The 19,735-nt window shown below is 47.7% G+C and overlaps 1 protein-coding gene across 5 annotated transcripts in view; it reads right to left on the minus strand.

The window, feature by feature from the left end:
• FARP2 (FERM, ARH/RhoGEF and pleckstrin domain protein 2) overlaps nt 1–19,735 on the minus strand; it is a 242,518-nt gene that overhangs the window by 79,009 nt on the left and 143,774 nt on the right. For all 5 annotated transcript variants that reach the window (XM_024214386.2, XM_024214384.3, XM_024214385.3 and 2 more), the window contains exon 9: nt 17,635–17,730. In XM_024214386.2, coding sequence (XP_024070154.2) covers nt 17,635–17,730 — 96 coding nt within the window. The remainder of the gene's footprint in view (nt 1–17,634; nt 17,731–19,735) is intronic.

The following is a 19,735-nucleotide window of genomic DNA, read 5'->3' on the forward strand; positions in this document are numbered from 1 at the left end:
AGCCCTGCCCCACGTCCGTCTGCAGCCAGCCCCATGTCCACTGGTGCCCTGCAGTTCCCAGGGCAGTAACCCTGCACACCTGCTTCAATGAGGGGGGGCAGGGAGCAGCTGGGACCCACACATGTGCACACCCTAGGGTGACCAGACAGCAAGTGTGAAAAATCGGGACGGGGGTGGGGGGGTAATAGGAGCCTATATAAGAAAAAGACCCAAAAATCGAGACTGTCCCTATAAAATCGGGACATCTGGTCACCCTAGCACACCCCCAGGGAGTGGCGGGGACCCACACATGTGAAACGGAGCTCATTTCTAGTTCAGGCCCATCTTTTTTAAAAAGAACTTTAGGTAAGGTTAACATACATCCGTATTTTCCCAGAGATGTCAGGCTTTTTGGTTCTTAAATCGCCATCTGGGCGGAGATTTTAAAATTTAAAAATTCCTCCCGGGAAAATACGGAAGTATGGTAACCCTATTGGTACAAAAAATACATACTGTGGCACATCCCTTAAATCAGAACTTTTTATAGGGAACCGGTTGTTAAGATTTTAGCAGCTCATCACTGGCTGCCCCCCTCAGCAGCAGGGTCACGGGCTTCCCCCACCCTAGCAGCAGGCCCCGGGGTGCCCCCACCCCAGCAGCAGCAGTGACCACCAGAACATCCATCCCAGAGCAGCAGCGTCCGCTGGAGCACCCCCCTCCCCCAGCACCTAACATTTAGTCACGGGTATTTTTAGTAAAAGTCATGGACAAGACACTGGTCGTGACATTTTGTTTATTCCCCAGGACCTGTCCATGACTTTTACTAAAAATACCCGTGACTAAATAGTAGCCTTAATCATGAGTTCATCTGCATTCAAAAGGAAATTGTCACAATCTCATGGCCAAGCACAGAAGACAAAATAAGCACTCTTGGCCACTACTGCTATATGGACATCCAGAAACAGGTGAAAATCTAATAAGCATCTTATGTTGTGAACCTAAGTCACATAAGGCAGGCAAACTTCCTCAACTGAAAGTGCTAATGATATCGCCTCTGCCATTTCTTCTATTTGTTTCCCTAGGTCTTTCAGGATCACTTTATTTTTATCTGAATTGAGAGCCCACATAAAACGATTACCTATCTGTAACGGTTGTTCTTCAAGATGCAATGCAGCTGTGTGTTCAATTTAGGCGGCGCACGCCTAGCACACTGGAGCCAGAGAACTTTGCCTAGCAGTACCTGTAGGGGAGGCGCTTATGCCCTGCGGCCCAACCCCATCCCTAGGACAGCACCACCCCGAACTCCCTCAGTGGCTTTGTACCGAACATCAGAAGTACAGACGCTGATGCAGTGAGGGTGGAGGGTGAGTTGTGGAATACACGTCTGCATCACATCTCAAACAACAGTTACAAGAAGGTAATGATTTTTTCTTCTTTGAGTAGATGCAACCATGTTTTCTACTTAGGTGACTCATAAGTAGTACTCATAGTAGGAGAGAGGTTGGAGTCTATTTAAACAAGGACTACAAGATTGCCTTCCGAAAGTCTGAATCTGATCTGGATGCAGCAGTAATGGCATAGTGGTTTATAACAGTATGCACAGATGACCAAGTGGCAGCCCTACAAACGTCCAATATAGGAATGTCACTTAGAAATGCCATCAATGTTGCCAGGGTCTTGTGGAATGAGCATGTATCCTTTGAGGCAGAGTATACAGGAAGTTATCCACCCGGAAATCACCTGTGAACAGACTGCTTAATCCTTAATTTGGTCTGCATATGAAATAAACAAACAAGGTAAGGAGCGGATATGTTTGGTCCTATTGAGATTCAGTCCTATTTTCTCCTATTGAGACAAAGCTAAACATCGGTTGATGTCCAGTGTGTGAAGATGTTGTTCCTCTGTGAGGTTTCAGAGTAGCAGCCGTGTTAGTCTGTATCCGCAAAAAGAACAAGAGTACTTGTGGCACCTTAGAGACTAACACATTTATTTGAGCATGTTGTTCCTCTGGGAGTGAATGCTGCTTAGGGAAGAACACTGGTAAATATACAGCTTGGTTCAGGTGAAACTGGGAAACAACTTTGGATAAACACTTAAAGTAACCCTGCAGCCATATCCTATCTTTAGAAAATTGAGTGTAATGGGGTTCCACCATCAAAGACTACAACTCACCCACCCTCCTGGTGGATGTTATCACCACAAGGAAAGCAGTTTTCTGACACAGAAGGGAGAAAGAAGAAGTTACTAGATGCTCGAATGGAGGCCCCAAAGGAATAGCGAAGACAGTATTAAGGTCTCACAAAGAAATCAGCTCTTTAACCAATGTGTAGAGACAAGTGACTCCTTTTAAGAACCTCACTGCCATGGGGTTTGAAACCATCGACTTTTCCGTGGGCAGATGAAACACCCAAGTCATCGCCAGGTGGACTTTCAATGAACGAAGCGCAAGACCAGAAGACTGAAGGTGTAACAGGTACTCCAAAATGCTCTGGATACAAGACAACTTCAGATGAACTCCACAGGCTAATGACCAAATCCAGAACTGATTCCATTTCGACAAACAGAACACTTTGGTGGAGGGCTCCCTACTATTGAGCAAGACTTCCCAACACCATCTCCAAACATAATTCCTCCTCCTCCTCCTCATCTAACCATGCAGTATCCATGCTGTGAGATGCAGGGAGCTGAATGCAAAACCCGACATGATGCTAAGTCAGGAGGTCGGGATGAAAAGGAACAGATACAAGAGGGCAAACCATTAACATGAAGGTTGGAGAACCAACAACATTGCCTCAGCCATGCTGAAGCAATGAGAATGAGCTTGGCATGGTCCAACTTCAGCTTGAGAATGACCTGCAGGATGATCAGAATTGGAGGAAAACCATACAACAGTGCCAATTCCCAGCTCAGGTGAAAAGCATCAGTGAAGGAGCCCAGACTGAGACCCCACCCCTGGGATTAAAAGATATGACATTTCTTGTCATTTCTAATGGCAAGCAGTTTGATTGTTGGGATGCCCAAAAAATGGACTGCAGGATGCTAGGCTTCAGGGACCATTCGTGATTCAAAGAGAAATTTCTGCTGAGGTGATCCACCAGGTGATTCTGGATCCCAGGTAAGAGAATTGGCCAGGGGGGGTAACGTTTTCCCCAATGCAAAACTGTCAGAGCCTGATCACCTCCTGACACAGCACCCTGAAGATTGCCAAGTCCCTCCTGTCTGTTCACATAATATATCATGGTGGTATAATCGGTAAGGATGTGCACTGACAAGTCTCTAATGTGATCTCAAAGGGCCTGACGGGCACTGTAGATGCCACAAAGCTCCAGAACATTTATATGCATGGAAACTTCCTGTTCTGACCACAGGCTTTGAACTTTCAGCAACCCTAGATGTGCTCCTCAACCTATTAAGCAGGCATCGGTGACAACATTCCCGGTTGGCGGGGACCAAGCGAAGGGAACACTCTGGCACACATTGCCTTGAACTGTCCATTACCATAAGGAGTCCAGTATTGGCAGAGGAAGTCAGACCTGTCTGGCCAAGGGATGATAACTCAGATGATTGACTGACTTCAGGCACATCTGAAGAGGACATAGGCACAATCTGGAATGTTGGACTACCTGTGTACATGAAGCCATATGGTCTAGCAACCTCAGGCATACTCAGGCTGGGGGTGAGGGTTGAGACTGAAACTCTGGACATAGGTGGCAAATTGCTTGTAGTCACTTGGTTGGCAGAACCAGTCTCAAACCATGTAGAGTCTATCAGGGCCCTAGTAAACTTGATTCTTTGAGTTGGAATCGGTGTTGACTTTCCATTGTTTAGGATGAGACCTAGATGAATGAGTAGGTGTAGTGTGACGTGGACATGACAGAGGACTCCCTCTCTGGACTTGCCCTTCAATAACCCATCATCTAAATATGGAAAGATATGAATTCCCCTCTTCCTGAGGTACACTGCTACCAAAATCATGCACTTGATCTACATCTGGGGAGTGGAAGACAGGCCGAAAGGTTGCACAATGTACTGGCAGTGCCAGCCAGACACAATAAATCTGAGGAACTTCCTGTGGCTCAGGAGGATTGCTACATGGAAATAAGTATCCTGCATTTCCACAGCATCTAAACAGTCATGATTTAAGGTGGGGCGAATACACAGTTGCATCTACACAAAGACGAACAGCTTTTTATCTAGGCATCACAGAAAAGTTTATACAGGAAATGTAATTAAATATAAAATAGAACCTAAGTATTTTAATACTATCACTATAGTGCATTGCTCACAAAAGGATCTAAAAGGATACAGGTGAGTCTTTTCACACTGTACCATAAAACTTCACCACTTAAAGTTACAAGTCCTTCTCTGACTCCTTCCAAGAAGCCAGGTGGGTCTTGAGACACCTGCTCTGAAATACTTTGTGATGTTGCACTCCATATGATTTCATGAAAATATGCTAATGAGTTTGAATATAATGTAACTGGAATATGCTTCATGCAAAAGGTCTCTTGTAAGGTATCATTACAAAGCTAATAATCTACTGAGTGTGGTCATCCTATTTGTATAAATGTATCATTCTTGTATCTGAAACTAGAAATATGAAATATAACTGAGGTCCTACTGTCATTATGCAAAGTGTAGGCCATTAATGGTGGTTTGGAATCTTGATGGCTCCCATCAACTAGGAAAATTGGTTGTAAATGGCTCTGTTTACTTGCAAGCCTTCCTGTAAGTCAAGCCAGGAAGAAAGAAGGCTTGGGGTCTCATAGGACATATGACCATGTCACCTGGTAGTGGAATCCATCTTAAATCTGGTGCTTTTCCATTTAGAAGGAGGGGTGGGGACCCAGATAGACAAAAGATTCCCGCCTTGTGCCAAAGCTATGCAAGGGGGTGGAACAGAACAAAGGAGGCTGCAGTCATGAAAAATCCCCTAGCTACCACCTGAGCTGGAACAAGGACTGTACCAGGAGAAAGGATTGGGCCCAGACTAGGAAGGAGTCTAGTCTGTGAAAGAAGCCTATTGGAACATCTCAGAGTGAGATTTACCTGTATTCAGTTTCTTAAATGTATTAGGCTTAGACTTGCGTGTTTTGTTTTATTTTGATTGGTTACTTACTTTGTTCTGTCTGTTATTACTTGGAACCACTTAAATCCTATTTTTTATATTTAATAAAATCACTGTTGCTTATTAATTAACCCAGAGTAAGTAATTAATACCTGGGGGAGCAAACAGCTGTGCATCTCTCTCTGTCAGTGTTATAGAGGGCGGACAATTTATGAGTTTATCCTGTATACAGAGTAAAACAGATTTATTTGGGGTTTGGATCCCATTGGGAACTGCATGTCTGGATTCTAGAGACAGGAGCACTTCTTAAGCTGTTTTCAGTTAAGTCTGCAGCTTTGGGGTGCATGGTTCAGACCCTGGGTCCGTGTTGGAGCAGACTGGCATGTTTGGCTCAACAAGGCAGGGTTCTGGAGGCCCAAGCTGGCAGAGAAAACGGGCTCAGAGGTAGTCTCAGCACATCAGGTGACAGTTCCAAGGGGGTCTCTGTGACCAAACCCATCACATACTTTATCTTAGGATCTCTCCCATCAGGAACCATGCTGAATGAGAGAGAATTCCTGGGATGGAGTAAAAGACAGTTACCTTTTCCGTAACTGGTGTTCTTCGAGATGTGTTACTCATGTCTATTCCACAATAGGTGTATGTGCTTGCCACATACACCAGTGGCGGAAGTTTTCCCCCTAGCAGTACCTGTAGGGGAGCGCCCCTAGCAACCCCTGGAGATAGTCTAAAATGAGCTGGATCGGGGCAGTACCGGGGGAAACACTCTGCTCAGCTGCCCATCGGGAAAACCGAGAGCACTTTGCCAGGAGGTTTTTAAGGTCAGGCTTGACAAAGCCCTGGCTGAGATGATTTAGTTGGGGATTGGTCCTGCTTTCAGCAGGGGGTTGGACTAGATGACCTCCTGAAGTCCCTTCCAACCTGATATTCTATGATTTTAAGTAGGCTCGACGCCTGCTTTCCAAGAGGATGCGCTGAACCCCCCTCCGAGCATGTCCTTTCCTCCCGGCCTAACCACTGAGCAACCACGCCATGAGGTGGAGTGCTGCTAGGTTGGGGTGGAGGAGGCGGCCCTGGTCCTGGGAGATCAGATCTAGGTGGGACGGCAATGGCCACGACGGGGTGACCGCCACGCTCATGAGGGTCCTGTACCCATGTTGCCTGGGCCACGCCGGGGCAATCAGGAGGACCCGGGCCCAGTCCATCTTTATTTTCTCCAGGACCCTGCCAATCAGAGGGAACGGGGGAAAAGCGTAGAGAAGCTGACCTGACCAGGATAGGATAAAGGCATCGGAGATAGCGCCCTTCCCTAGGCCCCCCTGGAGCAGAACCGGGGACACCGGCGGTTCTGCCGAGTTGTGAACAGGTCCACCTGGGGAGTTCCCCACTCTTGGAAAAGTCTGTGCACCACCTCTGGGTGTAGAGACCACTCGTGCTGAGAGAAGAAGTCTCGGCTGAGGCGATCCACCCGAGAATTCCGGGCGCCCGGTAGGTGGTAGGCCTGTAGGCAAATGTTGTGGGCTATGCAGAAGTCCCACAGCCTGAGGGCTTCCTGGCAGAGGAGCAGGCCCCGCCTTGCCTGTTGATGTAAAACATCAAGGCCATGTTGTCCATAAGAACCCTGACCACTCTGCCCTCCAGGTGCGAGCGGAAGGCCACGCACGCCAGCCACACCGCCCTGAGTTCCTTGATGTTTATATGAAGGGCAAGGTCCTGCACAGACCACAGACCTTGGGTCTGAACGTCCCCAACATGGGCTCCCCACCCCAGGTCCAAAGCATCGGACACCAGCTCCACCGATGGGGGTCTGCCCCTGAACGGCACCCCGTGGACATTGTTCCCCGGGGAGGACCCCAATTGTAGGGAGGCGATCACTGGCTTGGGCAGAATGAGGACCTTGTCCATCCTGTCTCTGGCCTGGAGAAGGGGATGATGGAGGCCAGAGAGACCATGCGAAATTTGAGCTTTACCATGTACTGGTTCAGGCCTCACAGGTCCAGAATGGGCCTGAGCCCCCCTTTGGCCTTCGGGATAAGGAAATAGCCGGAGTAGTACCCCTTGCGTTTGAACTCTGCTGGCACCACTTCCACTCCTCCTAAGCTCCTAAGGGGCCACCCCACCTCCTGCTTGAGCAGGGCCTTGTGAGAAGGGTCCCCCGGGAGAGACGGGGCGGAGGGTGGTCGGGAGGGGTGGAGGTAAATTGGAGGGTGTAGCCCCAGGAGATGGTGTTGAGGACCCATTGGTCTGAGGTCAGCCGCGACCACTCCAGGAGAAAAGCGGTTGGAGAAGGGAAGCTTTATGCGGGTGGATCCCTAATGTGAACTGGTAGGTTGTCACCGGGCGTCCCGTCAAATCTGCCGTTTCCCCGCCTGTTTGCCCTTGGAGGACCCAGGCTGGGGAGCAGACCGGGACTGCCTCTGCAGGCGTTTCTTATAGTCCCGCGACTTTTTATAAGGGGGCTCATATTTAGAGTGGGTGGCCTGGGTAGGAGCCTACTGCAACTTAAACTTAGGTCTAGCTGGAGCCGGAACATAGAGGCCAAGTGTCTTAAGCGTTGTGTGGGAATCTTTCAGGCCGTGCAGCTTCACGTCTGTCTGTTCAGCAAACAGAGCCTTGCCATCAAACGGGAGGTCCTGCAAGGAGTTCTGTACCTCACTGGACAGCCCAGATAGAAGGAGCCATGACGCCCTCCTCATGGCCACTGCAGAGGCCATGGACTATGCAGCTGTATCTGCCGCATCTGACGCTGCCTGCAGGGTTGCCCTGGCAACCGCTGTACCCTCCTCAACCAGAGCTTTGAACTCTCCTGGAGGGAGTCCTCAAATTTGGGCAGAATGCCCCACAGATTGAACTCATACTGACCCAGGAGAGCCTGATGGTTCGCCACCTGTAACTGGAAACTCGAGGATGAATAAACTTTTCTCCCAAATAAATCCAGCCTCCTTGAGTCTTTATTTTTCGGAGTAGGGCTGGTTGGCCCTGCCACTCCCTGTGGTTGACCGACTTGACCACCAGGAGTTAGGGGCAGGGCGCGTGTACAGATATTCATGCCCCTTGGCGGGCACAAAGTACTTGCATTCTGCTCTCTTAGAGATGGGGGGCAAGGAAGCCAGGGTTTGCCACAAGGCATTTGAAATTTTTGCCACCCCCTCATAGAATGGAAGGGCCACCCTACCAAGGTGGACAGGACATTGAAGAGGGAGTCTGAGGGTTCCTCCACCTCCTCGGCCTGAAGGTTGAGGCTTGATGCCACCCTTTTCAATAGTTCCTGGTGGGCTTTAGAGTCCTCCTGCGGAATGGAGGGGCCGTAATCACCTCATCAGGGGAGGGTGAGGAGGCAGAAGATGCACGTCCCACCGATTCCTTTCTCGGGGGCTGGGATAGGAAGGCCGGCAGCCGTTCCGAGGCTCCGGCCACTGAGTGAGCCCCCACCGTGGGCTGTGTCGGGGGCCACAGGCCCCATTGGTACCACTGTGCCGGCCACGGAGCCCAGTGCCATTGCACCTGCTGTGGCACTGGCGGAGCAGGCTGTTCAGCCTGACTGGCCTGTCCCATCAATCTACGATTACGAAGGGAGGCCGGGCTGGCATACAACCTGCTGCTGTCCCTGGACCGGGAAGAGCGGCAGCGGCGGGAACAGTGCCGACCACGAGACCACGATCCCGATGTGGAGGAACGGTACCACCGGTAGCAGCTGCTCCACAATTGGCTCCGGCGGGCAGATCTGCACCGGCGAGGCGCCGGCGATCGACACCCAAACTGCGGGAGCAGTGCCGTGACGGGGTCCTGGAGCGAGACGATGAACGGGAATGGCATCGACGTTCATGTCGCGACTGGCTACAATAGCCCCTCGGAGAAGAAGACCTTCTGTGTTGTCTGTCTCGACAGGGCCCGCTCCTTGAGGCGGAGCGGTGCCTGGAGCCAGGGCCGGTGCAAGGAAGTTTTGCGCCCTAGGCAAAACTTCCACCTTGCGCCCCCCCCCCCCCCCCCCCCCCCCCCCCCCCCCCCCCCCCCCCCCCCCCCCCCTGCCCCGCCTCCTCCCCGAGCACGCCGCCCCCGCTCTAATTCTCCTCCCCTCCCAGGCTTGCGGCACCAAACAGCTGATTGGCACTGCAAGCCTGGGAGGCAGGAGAAATGGAGCGACGACCGCGTGCTCAGGGAGGTGCTCAGGTGAGCTGGGGTGGGGAAGCTGCTGCGGGGGGGGGGCGTCAGGGAGGGGAGCTGCCGCAGGGCTCCCCACCCCAGCTCACCTCTGCTACACCCCCTCCCCAAGCACGCTGCCCCTGCCGGAAATGACAATAATTGCATGGAGCGGCCGCTGCGCTGGGAGAGGGAGTCTGAGCCGCATGTGTCAGCGCGCCGCCGGCAGCCCAGCCCAGGCACACTAAAAAAAATTGGGGGCACCGCTTTTTGGCGCCCCCAAATCTTGGCGCCCTAGGCAACCACCTAGTTTGCCTTAATGGTAGCACTGGTCCTGCCTGGAGCCCCTGTCAGTCAGAACCGAGCCAGACAACGTGGTGGGGGTCGATGGTGACTGGCATGGACTATGCACTGGACGATCACTGGGCAGTGAATGGCATCGGGAACATTCCCTCGACCGCGAATGGTACCCAAGCCGGGGGAGACTGCGGAGATCCCAGCGGTGGCTTGCCTCTGGACTGTGGAGCCAGCGTTGGTTGTACCCCTGGTACCGGCATGGACATAACGTCCTGGGCCGCTTGCAGGGCCTCTGGCGTGGAGGGCATCCAGACATCCAGGGAAGCCTTCTCCGAATAGGCCGGGCTACTCCGTCTGATCTGAGTCGGAGGCCTGAAGGCCGATGGGGACCGAGGACTGCCCAACATGGGTCTAGCCTCTCCACTGGTTTTGCTCCGGTGCTGCGGCAGAGGAGGCCTCTCCTTAGCCTTCTTGGAGTGCCCCGCGGATGGGGAGCAGTGCCGACTGGTAGATGGCACCGACGGGTCGCTGCAGGACTCTTGCAGCGATCGCTGAGATGGGTTTTGCCCAGACAGCATAAGCAGTCCATGTGCGGATCACTCGCTGGCATCGGTTGCCTACAAGTGTCTTACAACTTAAAACGCGGGGCACGGGGTATGCCCCGGCCCGGGCACACTAAACTAAACTAATCTAACTACTTCAACTACAGGTACTACTACACTGAACGAACAAGAGTTCTGGAGGAAAGCTGGAGCAAAGCAGTTCCGAAGCACCTTCGCTGGTGGCAAGAAGGAACTGAGAATGGGGGGAGTGCGCACCGCCCCTTATACCGCACCGTGGAGGCGCCACTCCAAAGGTCGCTGGGGCGCTCTCCTACGGGTACTGCTAGGGGAAAAACTTCTGGCACCGGTGCACGTGGCGAGCACACGCACCTATTGTAGAATACACATGAGCAGTCACTCGAAGAAGATGCCCTGTTTCTGAGTGATCTTCTACATAACTAGACTCAGAGTCTTCAAATCAACTGAGAACCATAACTGTCTGAGGTAGCTGATGCTATCAACATTGTTACTAAAAGGTGTATTGAAAGTTTGTCTCTCCTGAGCTTGAAGAGCACCCTTAATTTCTCAAACATGAGGGACACATCCCTGGGGGGAGGAGGCATGAATACCACGGTAGGACAGAGAGGTGTGGAACAGTGACAATACAAGTTTCCCCCTGTGACAGGGTTGAAAGGATTTAAGATTGGTTTTGTTTTCCTGGAGAAGGCTCAGCTATCAAGAGTTTGTGAAATGCTGCCTATGGCCAGAGGTATTGCAGAAGATGACGTACATAAATTTCTCAGTGCCAGGAGCAGAAGGCAGGTAAATCTTTCTGATCAGATGAGGGACTCACAAATCCCAGTGAACTCCACTGGAAGACCCAAAAACTATTTGTGATGGTCCATCACCAAGCAACTCAGCCTTTCTGCAATCTTGTTTTCCTTTTCTGCTGAGTGACAATAAGAAATGTCTTACAATGGCTGCACACTCATAGTAATGGGGTTCTCCAACACAGGAGACATGCTCATCTTACTTCCTGCTTGTTTATGCAGAACATGATATGCAGACTGATTGTTTGAATCAGGACAACCTACTTTCATATCAGCTCCCTGAAGGTCCTTTGCACACTCAGAATTACCCTGTCTTTCAAAACATTTATGTACAATTGCTATGCTTGTAGAAACTAAATGCTCTGGGCTGAAGTCTCTACACACTGGCTCTTCAACCCAGTGCATGATTCATCTAGGATCACAACAATTAAACCCACGTACTAATATCCTGCAGCAGTCCAATTAGGTATATAATTCAGTAAATTAAAAAAAAAAGGACTGGCATTTATATGAATATCTAAAGTTATATTAGTTAGGATAAAAATTATGAGGTTCATCAATCTTCATGCTTCAGGATATACGCTCACCATGAAAAAGAGTTATGAAAAAGTCCCCCTATGTGGAACAGAACTGCAAGCTTAGGTGCATTATTTTGCTTTTTTTTCCACATTCCTCTGAAGCATCTGGCATTGGTCACTGTTAGTGACAGGATAATGGACTAGATGAACCACTGATCTGTTTCAGTTTGACACTTGAATTATTTTTGCTTCTTTGTTCAGATACATTGAGAAGTACTCAAAATCTATCCACAAAAATGTTAGATTTAACTCTCAAGTGACAGCAAAAAATGGTTACCTACCTTTCATAACTGTTGTTCTTCGAGATGTGTTGCTCATGTCTATTCCATTCTAGGTGTGTGCACGCCCACGTGCACAGTTGTCAGAGACTTTTGCGTTAGCAGTATCCGTAGGGTCAGCCCTCTTGAGTGCCGCACTCATGCGTTGGTATATCAGGTGCCACTGGCCCTACGCCCTCTCAGCTCCTTCTTGCCGGCAACTCTGACAGAGGGGCAGGAGGGCAGGTAATGGAATGGACATGAGCAACACATCTCAAAGAACAACAGTAATGAAAGGTAAGTAACCATTTTTTCTTCAAGCGCTTGCTCATGTTGATTCCATTCTAGGTGACTCACAAGCAGTATCCCTGGAGGTGGGCTCGGAGTTCACAGACGTGCGGATTGTAACACCGCTCTACCAAAGCCAGCGTTGTCTCGTGCTTGCTGGATAAGCACATAGTGAAACGTGAACATATGGATGGACGACCAGGTGGCGGCCCTGCAGATATCAGAAATTGGCACATGGGCCAGGAGGGCCGCCGCTGAGGCTTGTGCTCTAGTTGAGTGGACGGTTACGATCTCTGGTGGAGGCACCTTTGCCTGATCATAACAGAATCGGATACAGGCGGTGAGCCAAGATAAAATTCTCTGGGTGGACACTGGCCGACCTTTCATCCTATCTACCACCGTGACAAACAACCGCATTGACTTGCTAAATGGCTTGGTCCTTTCGATATAGAAAGCTAGCACTCTTCTGATATCCAGGGAGTGCAACCTACATTCCTCCTCAGACTTATGAGGCTTTGGGAAGACTACTGGCAAGAATATGTTCTGGCTCATGTGAAAATGCAAAACCACCTTGGGCAGGAAAGCCAGATGTGGCTGCAGTTGAACCTTGTCCTTACAAAATACTGTATAGGGCAGCTCCGATGTAAGTGCTCTCATCTCGGAAATCCTTCGGGCAGAAGTTATCGCCACCAGGAATGACACCTTGCAGGAGAGCAAAAGAAGGGAACAGGACGCTGTGACGTTATCTAATTAAAATATAACCACATAGATCATTGTTGCAACCACTGTACAATATTTGCTGCAAATATATAACAAAGGTCGTCGAGTGAGGTGTCTATGAAAAGGTTATGATTTGTTGGTTCTGATTACGATATCCGTATGCATGTATCATTTTTGTATATGAATTTATAAATATTGTCCAAGTATAGAGCCTTTAAATGTTTGCTCCTGAGGTAACGCCCACAAGGTAACGCCCTGCACATCTTGGAGGGACTATTCAAATTAAGTGGCTCATCAAGAAACACTTGGTTGACAACGGACCATGGGAGATGTCCATTTACACTGAGTGGACTGTCATGTAAATGTGCTGTCTGGAGTGTAGGTAATGGCTTCCTGCAATGACGGAGGGAAACTGGGCATAAACATATGACTTGCCCATGTGACTCCAAACTCCATCTTGTTGCTGTAATTTTCCACAGTAAGAACAGTGGGATGTCCTCCACATGGCAAAAGCTATAAAAGGCCCTGGAAACACCTCCATTTGGTCTTCAATCCTGCTTCTTACCTCTGGAGGAACTTTGCTACAAACTGAAGTTCTGAACAAAGGACTGAATGATCCATCCAAACTGTGGATGTATTCTAGAGACTTGACTTAAGCCAGCAATTTACTCCATCACTGCTACAAGCCTGAACCAAGAACTTTGCCATTACTGTATGTAATTGATTCCTTTAACCAATTTTAACTCTCACCTTTCTTTCTTTTTATAAATAAACCTTTAGATCTTAGATACTCAGGGATTGGCATCAGCATGATTTTTGGGTAAAATCTAAGTTATATATTGACCTGGGTGTGTGGCTGGTCCTTTGGGATCAGAAGAACCTATTATTTGATGAGACTGGTTATAAAGAACCACTCATCTCTGAATCCAGTGTTTTTGGTGGTGATATAAGAACTGGAATGCCTGAGGAAACTGCCTTTATGTTTTCTTGTTAGCCAGTGTGGTGAAACAGGAGCTTACTTTTGAGGATGGTTTGGTGTATCTTATAAAAAAATAACCACCAGTTTTGGGTTGCATTTGCCCTACATCTCAGCAGTTCGTCCTGAACTTGGCATCCTCAGTTGTGACCCACTAGGGCACGGTTACAAGAAGGGAACAGAACACCAAGGGCTCAAAGGGGGCTTTCACGAGCCACGCGAGCACCAGATTCCAGGCTCACGGAGGGACTGGGTCCCGGACTTCGGGATAGAGCCACTCCAGACCTTTTAAGAACCGGACGGTCATGTTATGAGCGAAGACCAACCTGCCCTGGAATGGAGGGTGAAAGGCTGATATAGTGGCCAAGTGGACCTTAACTGATGAAAGGGACAAACCCTGGACCTTCAGGTACATAAGGTAGTCCAGGATTAACTGCAGCAAGGCCGGCTCAAGCCTAACCTCTTGGGCCAAGGCCCAGCACATGAATCGTTTCCATTTGGCCAGACAGATCGCTCTAGTGGAGGGCTTTCTACTACCCCGCAGGACCTGCTGGACTCGAGCCGAGCATTCCTGCTCCTCAGCAGTTAACCACGGAGCACCAAACTGTGAGGTGCAGAACCGCCAGATTTGGGTGCAGGAGCCGGCTGTGATTCTATGACAGAAGATCTGGCCAGAGGGGCAACTGCATCGGGGTCGTCAAGTTTTTTACAATTTTTATCATTTTCGGTGCTTTCCTTTGGACTCTTTTCAGTTTGTCCACATATTTCCTAAAGTGTGGTGCCCAGAATTGGACACCGTACTCCAGCTGAGGCCTTACCAGTGCCAAGTAGAGTGGAACAATGACTTCCCATGTCTTACATACAACACTCCTTTTAATACATCCCAGAATATTAGCCTTTTTTTTTTTTGCAACGGCATCACATTGTTCACTCATATTCAATTTGTGATGCACGATAACCCCAGAACCTTTTCAGCAGTACTACCATCTAGCCAGTTAGTCCCCATTTTGTAGTTGTGCATTTGATTTTTTCTTCTTAAGTGAAGTACTTGCTGGATGCCATGGCTACAGTACTTGGACTTATCCTTACCGAATTTCATCTTGTTGAATTCAGACCAACTCTCCAATTTGTCAAGGTCAGTTTGAATTCTAATCCTGTCCCCCAAAGTGTTTGCATCCTCTCCCAGCAGGGTGTCATCCACAAATTTCGTAAGTATACTGTCCACTCCCTTATCCAAGTCATCAGTAAAAATACTGAACAGTACTAGACCCAGGACTGACCACCAAATACATCCTCTTAGTTTTACAGCCGACCATTGATAACTACTTTTTGAGTACGGTCTTTCAACCAGTTGTGCACTCACCTTATAGTAATTTCATTTAGACTATATTTCCTTAGTTTGTTCATGTGGGACTATGTCTAAACACTTACTAAAATCAAGATAATACCACATTTACTGCTCCTTCCCTCCTGTGGTGCCTACGCCAGTAACCTCATCAAAGAAGAAAATTAAGTTGATTTGGCATGATTTGTTCTTGACAAATCCATGCTGGCTATTCCTTATAACTATTATCCTCTACGTGCTTACAAATTGATTGTTTAATAATTTGTTCCAGTATCTTTCTATGTATTGAAGTTAGGCGGACTGGTCAATAATTTCCCGGAGTTGTCTTTGTTCCCCTTTTTTAAGATAGGTACGTTAGCCCTTTTCCAGCCCTCTGGGACCACACCCTGAGTTCTCAAAAGGAATTGCTAACAGTTTAAAATTGCTTTAGCTAGTTCTTTAAGTACCCTAGGATGAATTTATAATATAATAATATATAGAGAGATATACCTATCTCATAGAACTGGAAGGGACCCTGAAAGGTCATTGAGTCCAGCCCTGCCTTCACTAGCAGGACCAAGTACTGATCTTGCCCCGGATCCCTAAGTGGCCCCCTCAAGGATTGAACTCACAACCCTGGGTTTAGCAAGCCAATGCTCAAACCACTGAGCTATCCCTCCCCCCTGCCACATACATCTAACTTATCAGAATATTGTTTAACCATTCCCTATTTTGGCATCCACTCCTTCCCCCTTGTCATTAATATTGTTTTGAGTATGTGGTTACCATTAAACTTTTTAGTGAAGACTGAAGCAAAAGAGGTATTAAACAACTCAGTCTTATTGATGTCATCAGTTATTAGCTCTCCTTCCCCACTAAGTAGAGGGCCTACACTTCCCTTAGTCTTTCCATTGCTTCTAACATGTTTAAAGAACCTCTTCTTATTGCCTTTTATGTTCCTTGCTAAGTATAACTCATTTTGTGCCTTAGCCTTTCTGATTTTGTCCCTACATGTTCGTGTTATTCTTTGGTACTCCTTCTTAGCAATTTATCCATGTTTCCACTTTTTATAGGAGTCCTTTTTGACTTTCAGGTCATTAAAGAGCTCCTGATAGAGCCATATTGGCCTCTTAGTAGTCTTCCGATCTTTCCTTTGCATCAAAATAGTTTGCAGTTGTGCGTTAAATATTGTCTCCTTGAGAAACTGCCAGCTATCCTGGACTCCTTTATCCCTTAGATTTACTTCCCAGTTCTCTGAGTTTGTTAAAGTCTACTTTTTTGAAGTCCATTGTCCTTATTCTGCTGCTCTCACTCCTCCCTTTTCTTAGGATCATGATATCTATTATTTCATGATCATTTTCACCCATATGTTCTTCCACTTTCAGATTTACTACTAATTCCTTCATCTTGGTCAGAATCAAGTCTCAAATGACCGTTTCCCTGGTTACTTCCTCCACTTTCTAAAACACAAAGTTGTCCCTGGTACATTCCAAGAACTTGTTGGAAATGTATTTTGCCATACTACTTTTCAAACAGATGTCTGGGTAGTTAAAGTCTCCCATTACTACCAGGTCTCCAGTTTTGGATATTTCTGTTCATTCCCTTCCATGAAAAACCTACAGAAGGAAAAAGTTTACTGCAAAAATTTAGTGGGCTGAAAATTGGGATAAACATGCCCCATACTCCTTGCATATGTGATTAGCAATGGGGTGCAGGTGCACAGTCTATAATCTGGCAACCATGTGGAGCCCAGTAATCTGAAGCAAATTCTGGCCCCAAACCCTACAGATCTCCAAACATCTGCTGCAGGAGTGCCTGCTCTTTTATGAACCTCTCATACCCTTAACTCCAGCAATGGGCAGCATGACTCACACAGCTGCCATAACTGCATACTACATAACACCCAGAGGGGTACATTAAAGCCACAGAAAAAAACTAGCAGCAAGCTGAAACAAGCAGCATTAGCTCCCAAGTGGCAATTTGCCCCATAATTGAGCTCCAAAGTTCTGGGCTCATGGTGTATAGAGTGTCTGCTCAGAAATTCCGACCCCTTATGGCTGGCCATGCCTTCTTCAGTCTTGCATATTTGACAACACATCACTGTAAACAGGATTGTCCAGCACTTCACAGTTGGTGGTAGGCCTGCCTAGTAGCCTCTCATCCTTGTCACCCAATCCAAACAGACCTCTTTTGTGAACTTTTGTTTCTCTCCCCACCATGCAGCAAAGGGAGCATATGGCCCCAAAATACTAGTTTTAGCTGAGGCAAATTTACATATGAAACACCAGTACTATAAGCAACATTCCTATTAAAAAGAAAATACACAGGAATTACATACTGAACAATTTACTCATAACTGTCGTTACTATTTGATATTTTAAAATACACATGCTTATGTCTAATGAGGGCCAAGACAGATATAGGAAGTGGAAAGCCTTAGAAGAGCAAGGTAGGGACATTGAGGAGGTGGGGGAGACCTTTACTACAATAACTGAAGGATGAAGCCAAAAAGTATCCTTTAGGGCATTTAAAAAAAATCCACTTGCTTTACAAAATTATAGACTTAAGTATTTCTACTAACATTTAGAAGACTTGTTTCAAACAGTGCCATGGCTATAGGTATGGCTAGACTTACATGGACTTCTGGGTGTAGCTTGATAAGAAACCTTTTTCTCTTGAAGCTTAATTTACGGACCTTAGACCAGTTGAAGGTGTTGATTTTTGTGGTACCCTAAATGAAAAACAAAATTATTTATGGCTAGCAAGAAATGTTTACAGTCAAGTTGTATCTTGAACAGTAACAAATGTCCCTCCTTGCCCACACAATTCATTGTATTCAAATCTATTTTCAATTTATTCCTTTGATCAGTCTTTATCTGCTTTGCAATATCATTCATAGATTAATAGAAAACATAGGGTCTTCAAGCAGATATTGAAGGACAATATCGGGTACTTTGTGGTATATACAAGTTTTAGATAGGTATTTTTGTTTTTTTGTAAACTTTCCGTTGTTCATTCTACCCAAGGGTAGCTCTACAAAATCCAATTTAACTGCTCACTTGGGTTGAGTTTCCCAGGTGTCATCAATATCTGCAGAAGTTACTCATCTTGTGCAGTAACGATGGTTCTTCGAGATGTGTCCCCCTATGAGTGCTCCACCATAGGTGTGTCTAAGTCCCTGCACTGCTGATCGGAGAACTTAAGTAGCAGTGCCCATTGGGCCCGCACATGTACTGTCTCTCCTCGTGCTGTGTCACGAGGCTAGCCAGCGCACACAGGCTAATCGTCCTCAGTGCCTTCTCTACCACAGAGTCATAAACGAGAACTCAGAACTAGAGGGGAGGAGAGCACGTTGTGGAGCACCCATAGGGGGACACATCTTGAAGAACCATTGTTACTGTACAAGGTGAGTAACTTCTTCTTTGGAGTAGCATTCCTATGGGTGCTCCACTTTAGGTGACTCCCGAGCAGTACCCCTTTTGGAGGGCTGGGACTTCGAAGTTGGGTTAGTTACAGATGACAGTACTGTGAAGGCGAAGATGGCATCGGAGGTGGAGTCCCCAGTGATCGCATAGTGTTCTGCGAAAGTGTGGACTGAAGCCCATGTCCCCACTCTGCAGATCTCTGTGATGGGACATCCTTGAAGAAGGCAACAGATGAGGAGATCAATCTTGTGGAATGTAAACAGATTCGGGGGTGGGGAGGGAGGAGATCACGTTAAGAATTTGGTAGCACTGTCTGATGCAATTCAAGACTCACTTAAGAGAGTCTTTGGGCTGATATTGCTGAGCCCTTGGATCTTTCCACCACAGAGGTGAAAAGTCATGGGGACTTCCTGAAGGCCTTTGTCCTATCAAGGTAGAAGGCCATGGCTCTCCTGACATCTAGGGTATGTAGTATAACCTCCCTATTGTCTTGGTGAGGCTTGGTGTAGAAGACTGGAAAGTGAATTGATTGATTCATGTGAAACAGGGAGGTTACCCTAGGGATGAATTTTGGATGTAGCCTGAGTATAACCTTGTCTGGAAAGAATACTGTGTAAGGGAGATACGCCATCAGAGCTGCTCTCTCTCCTACCCTTCTGGCTGAGATAATTGCTATTAGGAAGGCCGTTTTCACTGATAGGTATGTTAGCGAACAGGTGGCCATTGGTTCAAAGGGGGGGGCCTAGTCAGCACTTTCAGAATCAGGTTTAGGGAATCGAGGTTAAGGGACGAGGTTGATACCACCCTTAAGGAATCTTTTAGTGGTTGGGTGCGACAGCACCAATAAAAGGCTGTAATAACTGATAGATGGACCCTAAGAGAGCTTAGGAATAATCCTGACTTTTTAAGGGTCAGAACATAGGACTAGAATATGTGGAAGAGTTAATGACGTTGGAGAGATTTGTTGGGAAATGAACCAAATCTGAAACCTGGACCATTTCTGACAGTAAGTACATTGTGTGGTGGACTTTCTACTGTGTAAATAGAACCTCCTCTACTTCCTTTGAGCATGAACTTTCTAGGTGCTGGAACCAAGCAGGAGCCTGCGAAAGGAGGTGCAGATAGGTCGGGAGAGAGATCAGTGGGCACATCACAAGCTGTATCAGGTAAAGATACCAGGTCTGCTTCAGCCAAGTAGGAGCAATCAGGATGACGTGAGCTCCATCCCTGTTTATTTTTAACAGGAGCTTCAGCAGAAGAGGAAACTGAGGAAAGGTGGAAAGGTGGTCCTTGTCCCAGGGGAGAAGAAGA

The sequence above is a fragment of the Terrapene carolina genome, unplaced genomic scaffold (genome assembly GCF_002925995.2).
Source record: "Terrapene carolina triunguis isolate 2854851 unplaced genomic scaffold, T_m_triunguis-2.0 Scaffold837, whole genome shotgun sequence".
Lineage (NCBI taxonomy): Eukaryota > Metazoa > Chordata > Testudines > Emydidae > Terrapene > Terrapene triunguis.